General features: G+C 43.5%; 1 protein-coding gene across 2 annotated transcripts in view; it reads left to right on the forward strand.

Annotated features, from left to right (window-relative positions):
• The window catches only part of ephb4a (eph receptor B4a), a 41157-nt gene extending 34521 nt beyond the window's left edge, over positions 1–6636 (forward strand). The window contains exons 10-17 of one of the 2 annotated variants that reach the window (XM_080041207.1): positions 304–368; positions 528–644; positions 1034–1281; positions 1789–2004; positions 2251–2400; positions 2590–2783; positions 4042–4200; positions 4538–6636. In XM_080041207.1, the coding sequence (XP_079897333.1) occupies positions 304–368; positions 528–644; positions 1034–1281; positions 1789–2004; positions 2251–2400; positions 2590–2783; positions 4042–4200; positions 4538–4646 (1258 nt within the window). In that variant the 3' untranslated portion in view covers positions 4647–6636. The remainder of the gene's footprint in view (positions 1–303; positions 369–527; positions 645–1033; positions 1282–1788; positions 2005–2250; positions 2401–2589; positions 2784–4041; positions 4201–4537) is intronic. The other variant, XM_080041208.1, reaches the window with a different exon arrangement.
• The last annotated feature ends 1312 nt before the right edge of the window (positions 6637–7948 follow it).

Here is a 7948-nt window from a genome sequence, read left to right on the forward strand (position 1 = left end):
CCAAGAGAGCAGAGCACTTCTCCAGGGGATGAAGAAATGACCATATTTTTCTATGCTTGCCTGCATCCATCAGATACAAATAATCAAAGTGTTATTTTTGTTTGTACTTTAGTGAGAGATATATATCTTACATCTTGCATATTGCAACGGTGACATTGTAAGACCACTGATTTGCATCACATCGGGCTGATAAAGAATAAGGAATGCTTGCCAAAGAAATAAGGTCCGACATGATCCATTCCTCATTTAAATGCAATTCCATCCTAATCTTGTTTGATTTATCCCCATCTCTTCCATCTGCAGCAGACAAAGCCGGATGAAGGATCCAGAACTGAGCGACAAAAACAGCCAGTACCTTGTTGGCCAAGGTAATGCATCAAGGAGCAGCATGCTAAACCTAAGCCGTGATTTTCAACTCACTGACGTCAAAATAAAAATAAAAAGCTTCTAATGTGACTCATTGCTGCCCATAGTTCTCTAACATTTCGTCTTTTTCCTTTCCCACGACTCTCTTTGTCTTTCTCTAGCAGGGGTCAAGGTCTATATCGACCCCTTCACCTATGAGGACCCCAATGAGGCAGTACGAGAATTTGCCAAGGAAATTGATGTTTCCTTTGTCAAGATTGAAGAGGTTATCGGTGCTGGTAAGCCCCACCCAGCCTTATGCTTTTATACAAATGTGTAACCTATGTCTCAGAAACGAAATGTTTTTTTATAGCCTTACTTATTGTCCTCGTTCAAATTAAAATGATTAAAACATATCCAACTTACTAATTGATTCTGTGACATTTAAAACCATTGTCTGTGTCAATGTCTTTTTTTTAGTAGACAAAATCCAATATTGCTGCGTTTAAAAAAAAGCAATTAACTGATAAATATGTTAGCAACATTACCAGCCCTTATTGAAAAAAACAAATGGCAAAACTAGCCGCAAGCACATTTTACTCTGCCAAAGACAACTGTCGTTCTACCAATTTGTTTGAAAAGTGTTTAAGAAAAAGTTCCCCTCGTTAATGTGTCTGGGTGCTTGCAGGAGAGTTTGGGGAGGTGTGTCGGGGACGGCTGAAGGTCCCAGGGAAAAAGGAAAACTACGTAGCCATCAAGACACTGAAGGGAGGCTACACTGACAAGCAGAGGCGGGATTTCCTTTCCGAAGCGTCCATCATGGGCCAGTTCCAGCACCCCAACATCATTCACCTGGAGGGGATCATCACTGCCAGCTGTCCAGTCATGATCCTCACAGAGTTTATGGAGAACGGAGCTCTGGACTCTTTCCTACGGGTCAGTGTGCCGCACAGAACACACACTGATACACTCATACAGACATCTAGGCATGGGCAAGGTGTCCGCTTTCAAGGAATAAAAGTCAAGGTTTCAAAACCACTATTATTTGTGTCATACCCTTCTAGGATACAGGATGTTATAAATCTAGTTTATTAATGACAAGAATAGTACTGCATCATAACTTTACTAAAAGAGAAATGTGCAGTAAGTGAGCATGTCTCTAAAAGCCTTGTTGAGCTGCTCACTTAAAGGACAGCTTTTATTTAAAACAAATGTTATGGACTAATTCAGTAAGGTACTGTATTATGTTTTCATACAAGTTTATTAATGTTTGGAATATTCTGTTTAACTTTGGCAATATATTATAATATGTTGTTCAACATTTAAAAACAATATGTATTCAGCCAGGGAGAGGAGGGGATGGTTGTATTTTACCCAGACATTTCAAACCGGCCTATGCTTAAACACCACCGCTCCTCTCAATGTTTTTTTTCTGCTCCGTAGTTGAACGACAGCCAGTTCACACCCATCCAGCTGGTGGGCATGCTGCGAGGAATCGCCTCGGGCATGAAGTACCTGGCAGAGATGAGCTACGTCCACCGAGACCTGGCCGCTCGCAACATATTGATAAACAGCAACCTGGTGTGCAAGGTGTCCGACTTCGGCCTCTCCCGATTCCTTCAGGAGAATTCCTCTGACCCGACTTACACCAGCTCTCTGGTGAGATGACAATCCTCTTGAGATAATACAGGAGCAAAAAAAAACACTTTTATTATATGCTACAGTATATGTGCTTGTCAGATGGGATTATACTGTACGTTTCTGTAGCAATTCAGATTCATACATTTATTTCACAAATGTTTATGTGAATGTGTACAAAACAATACAAAGTGCTTTGGGTCTGTGAAAAACCAGGGAAAAGCGCTTTATAAGTGAATTCAATTTAACATTTACCATTATTTGCAGGGAGGCAAGATCCCAATCCGCTGGACAGCACCGGAGGCTATAGCCTTCAGAAAGTTTACTTCTGCCTCAGATGTGTGGAGCTATGGCATTGTCATGTGGGAGGTCATGTCCTTTGGAGAGAGACCATACTGGGACATGAGCAATCAGGACGTAAGTTGAAGCAAAAAGTTATTGGTTCTGTTGCAAGTTAATTATGAGATTGTCAAGCAACACAGTCATAAAGGCCACATTTAAGGTCATGGTTGTTTATTTCTCTCCTGATTGCAACTCTAAATAGATTTTGAAATAAGATTAAGTTAATGCATTGGTTTGAATAGTGATTATTTTTCTGCCAATCAGGTTATCAATGCCATTGAGCAGGATTACCGGCTGCCCCCGCCTTCCGACTGCCCCACCCACCTGCACCAGCTGATGCTGGACTGCTGGCAGAAGGACCGCTCGGCGCGCCCTCGCTTCGCGGACCTCGTCAGCGCTCTGGACAAGCTGATCCGCAACCCTGCATCGCTGAAAATAGTGGCTCAAGACGGAGCAGGGTGAGTCTGCAGCTGTGTTTGCATGACCCTGTTGGCTCACTGGTAGAGTGCGTACCATTTAGGCTAATGCCTCGTTTCCACCGAGTAAAGCGGGTCGGGTCGGAGTGGTTCGATCCGATTATTTTGGCTTTCCAGTTGCCAAAAGTTGGGTAATGTACGGATATAAGCGAGCCTAACCGCTCTGAGCCGCTCCCATTTTTGGTACTCCTCCTTTGGGGTACCAGCCGCCTGAAAAGGTGCCGAAAAGGTGGCGCTACACACTGCCGTCCATTGATAGGTCGAAAGAATCATTTCCGCCGTGTGTAGTCACCTCGGCAAGACTGAAGAGAGTTTTGTGTTTTGGCGAAATAGTGAGCGCAGCACTGTTTATTGTGTGGTGTTTTTCCTTTTCATTAAATTAATCCGTCCCAGTGCTACTATGTCACGTAGCTGCCGCAGCCAGCGCTGTTCGCTCACTGTCTCTGTTGGCTTGCACCGAGCCGTCTCTGTGCATTTACCGGCGTAATACGCTCACAACACGGGGGGAATAAATAAAGAAGCGACTGGTTTGACCAAGCAAAAACTAGAGACCGCTGGCTTGACCAGCAGTTGTTCCACAGCCCGATAGTTTGACCCATATTCTGGCGCCGGCTATCGCAGTCCAGCCTAAACCCCGCCCTACTAGTAAGGGTAGGGTCGGCGGTGGAAACACCACCAAGATTCTTAAAAGCGAGCTGTCCCGCTCTGAGCCGCTCCGACCCGACCCGCCCGGTGGAAACGGACATACGTCCTTGTTGCAGCTGACCAGGATTCAACTCTGGCCTGGGCCGTTTACTGCATGCCTTCCCAATCTCTCCCCATTTCAACACTGTGCTTAAAAACTATCCAATAAAGGTGAAAAAAAAGGAAGAATGTCTGTCCTTTCGTAATGTGTCTTGTCTAAGTGTCCATTTTAAGTTCTCGTGTCAGAACTGGCATTGCCCTCCTACTGTCTGTTCTTATGTAGTACCTTAGTGTCCTGCTGTGAACTGTCAGCCACTTGCTGGGCCCATTTCCCTTCCTCCACATTCTGCCTGTCATCTGCTTGCATACAGCAGAGGACACTCCACCCTCCTGACAGAGCCCTTTGTTTGTCCCTGTCAGTCACTCAAGCCTCAGATTATACCTCTGCCTGTGGACTGGAATGCTGCTACAGGATATATATATAAGCTTCCTCACCGTTGTTGTCGGCGACTGTGTGTGTAAATTGCTCTTTGTTTCTCTGCTCCGTTATCCCTAGGCCGTCCTACCCCCTGCTGGACCAGCGTGCACCTTTAGCCCTGTCGGCGTGCGCCTCGGTGGGGGAATGGCTCAGGGCCATCAAGATGGAGCGCTACGAGGACAGCTTCCTGCAGGCCGGCTTGAGCTCCGTGGACCAGCTGGCCCAGATCACCACACAGTCAGTTCCCTTACTTGACTTTTGTCTTATCTAAAGTTATACTTATCTCTGAGGGAAAAAAATCCCTTTTCAATTCACTCTCCCTTGCTATAATTACGGGCAGCTAGTCCCATAGCTTGTTGTAGTCGACAATTGCAAACTAGGTAAAATGACATAAATAGGTACAATTTCCCAAAGTGCAATTTCTTTTTAAATCTTAATATGAGAGACTATGGAAGCCCAGGGAGCAAAGATTTTATAGCTGAAATTGTTTTCATTATTTTATTTTATTAATATATACAGTATATAAATGTGGATCAAATTCAGAGCTTTTAATAATTTGTCCGTCTGTGTTTAGGGATCTGCTGCACATGGGAGTGACTTTGGCCGGCCATCAGAGGAAAATCCTCTCCAGCATCCAGACGATGACCTTTCGGAACAAGAACACTGCAACTGTGGCCTTCTAGCTTCCCTGTCTCCTCACCTGGAGGTGAACACCAGCGCACACAGAGAGCACTCTGGATCCTCCTCTGTGACCCACTTTGAACAAGGAATCTTAGAAGAAAAATCAAAGACTAAAGATGACTTTCCCATCAGGATGAGAGAGTCGTCCAGAGTACACGCGGAGTCCCGGTCTCCCACAGTGACCATGGGAGGAAGCTGACTTGACTAATTTTTACAGTTTGCGGTCAATGTTTTTAAATCCACCTGTGGTTAGGACCCAATAGCTGTGCTAAACAAAGAGAAGACTGCTCATACATTCTGTTGTATCATGTCATACGGAAAACAGTCAGTTGACTGCGTTGATGTCCCAATAAAAGAAAAAGTTGCAGAATGAGACGAAAAGAAATGCCAGCGCTAAAATCCCAGGATTTTATTTTCATATTGTTGTGTAATTATGAATGAGAACTGCTTTCACCCTGGGCATCTTGCATTAAATCCATCTGGATTATGTTACTACGATAGATACCTTTCACAAGACTGAACATTTTAACCGTTGGATTTTTCTTTTTTTCTTCCCATTTGAGTTCACCATGACCTACTCTTTACTCAGGTGTGATGTGTAATGTGGACTTTATGGGGAGCGCTTGACGTGACCTAACCAGACTTCTTATCTTCCCCAGTCTGCCTCTCCCCCTCACCAACATGTGAGGGGAAGAGAGACACAGACAAACATATCTGCACTTTTGACATTTCAGGAGTGAATTGTAATCTCCATTCACTCCATATGTTTCTCTTGGAGTGTGCTGGGTGATGTCTACTGCCTGTGTTTCTGCCGGCAGCTCACTTGCATTATAGTCAGGCTGAATTGACGGACCAAGTGGACTCGGAACCAAGAAAACGCTGTATAGTTCCTTCGAGGAATCTACCGTCAGTCTGGCCTCAAACTGTTTTTTCTTCATATAACGGACACACTTTTAATTACCTTATTCTGTATTCCGCCATCTTCCAGTGCCATTCAGTCGTCTTTGTGGACTTAAATGCCAATTTTATCGAGCAGAAATCACTCCTAAGTGATACTTCTCATTTAAATGTACATTAAAGGGTTACTTTGACATTTGGAAGTTTAGTACAGGATTTCCCTTCATCAGTTGTGTGGTCAGTAAAGTGCTTCTGCTTTTGACCAAAAGCTACACAAACATTTGGCTTGGAAATCCCAACAGAGCTACTGGCCGACTTTCAGCCAGTAGTATCCATTGGTTTCAGGGCGGAATGCTAATAACAGTGCTGAGCTGCTGTTTGATTAGCAGAGTTATCTCCCCCCCAAACACTCACACACACGTTATTACAAGTGCTTGTTGAAGAGGAAAAACAGACTGGAGTTCAAAATGTCAAAGTATTTCTCAAAGACTTTGCAGCATCTCTTGGAAGGATAATACCAGCCTTTTTGACATTTCAGGGGTGTATACTTTTCCCAGGGTAGTAGGGTAGGGTGTGAATCAGGAAAATGAAGTCCAAACTGTACTTAAACAACAGTGTTGAATACAAAATGCATATTCCTTTTTTCTAAATGGTTTTAACCTCATGCTGTTTTTGTGTTTTTCTATTTTTCACTTGGCCATTTGGATTTCTCTCTGCATCACAATCAAAATTACCTTTCTTAATAAGAAGTGACAAATGTTAAGATGGCATTTTCATCATAAGTGAGCATTTTCTTGGGGTTTATAGGGCAATGCAAAGGCATTAAAAGTCCATTCAAATGTGATGATTACGTCTGGTTAAGGCAAAGAAAACATAAGGTGGTGGCAATGGCTGCTAACATACCTTCATGTAGGCCTGTATCAAAAACACTGGTATTGTCATGCAAGAGTCTGAGAGATCCCTTAAACGATTGTTGGAAATGTGGTCCTCATATTGAAGATCTCAATAAGATTATCTTTGACATAATGAATAGATAAAAGTATGTTTTGATTACTGTTCTGTGTGTAGGCTCATCTGTATTCAGTATTCATAATAAAGATACACACCAGTGTTTACCATCGAGGACTCATTTTTCTGCTTATTAACATTTCTGATTGTCTCTGTAGATATTCAGTCTCATCAAAGTCAATCTCGCTTCAAGCAGAGCATGAAGACAGCACAAATGTATTGTGGACGCCATAGCGCAGACATCTTTGGAAGTTCCTATCTCACCTGACAGAGAAAATCAACCATAATTTACCTGACACGCTGTTGTTTTTCCAGTGAACACACGGCGACTTGAAATTCAAAGCGAGTCGGCACACAACAAAGCAGCTCACTCTTTGCCAAAACACTGCGTTTCTTTTCTGTATTTTTTTTCCTGAGCCTTTTATTGTCTCATTGAGTTTCATCTCTGTGCCCGCAGATGTGAAGTTCATAAATTGTACCCTGATGTCTTGCTTTTATCTTTGGTTCAATAATACACCGGCCTTAACTGTCAACCGTCATAGCAGAACTATCCAAGTCCAGTGTCTAATGGGGTATTTTTTCTGTCCTCTCTGTGGCTCTCGTTGCAGCCTCTCATCTATACCGTCGGCTTTCTAATAATGAGGGGGAAACAGGAGACTGCAAACGAGGAGTGAGCCCCCTTGCATTCCCCCAGCGTTGCTTTATCGAAGCCTTTCCTCTTTTGCCTTCTGTCTCTGCAGAGAGCCTTTACCCCAGGGGCTCAAAGCTTGTCCTCTCCTATGTTTCTTCTTCCTGGTCCTTAGCCCTTTTAATCATGAAGAGATGTTCTTTTATTCTCCTCTGCCTCAGGCTAAGGAGCAGCTTATAGCGCAACATAAGCTTTAACTACACACACACACACACATTATTGTACTTCTATCTTTGTGGGGACACTCATTTACATAGGGCATTCCCTTGCCCCTAACCCTGACGATCAAAACGTGATGCCTAACCCGTACCCTAATTTTAACCTGAACCTTAAAAAATCTACTGTTAACCCTGAAAAAGCCCTTTGAAGAAGTGAGGACCAGGAAAAATGTCCTCATTTACTTAAAAAGTCCTCACTCCGATGGTTAGAAGACTGGTCCTCACAAAGATGCCTTTAAAAGTGTGCGCACACACACACACCATTTTTTTCCCCTGTTTCTCCAAAGCTGCCATAACCAGGCGAGGCTGCCAGGGTTTCAAGAAGTGTTTAGGTTCATTGATTAATGTACTTTGATTATTTCTGTGTTACTGACTCATTGCTCTTGTTCTACGGCTCTCGTGTGGCCCACAAAGTACAGACCTGCGCTTGTGGAGATAAATAACAATGAGTAACTGGTCTCGTAAGCATCTGGGGGGTTTTTGTTACGTTTTT

This window comes from Ammodytes marinus (genome assembly GCF_949987685.1).
Source record: "Ammodytes marinus genome assembly, chromosome: 14".
Lineage (NCBI taxonomy): Eukaryota > Metazoa > Chordata > Actinopteri > Uranoscopiformes > Ammodytidae > Ammodytes > Ammodytes marinus.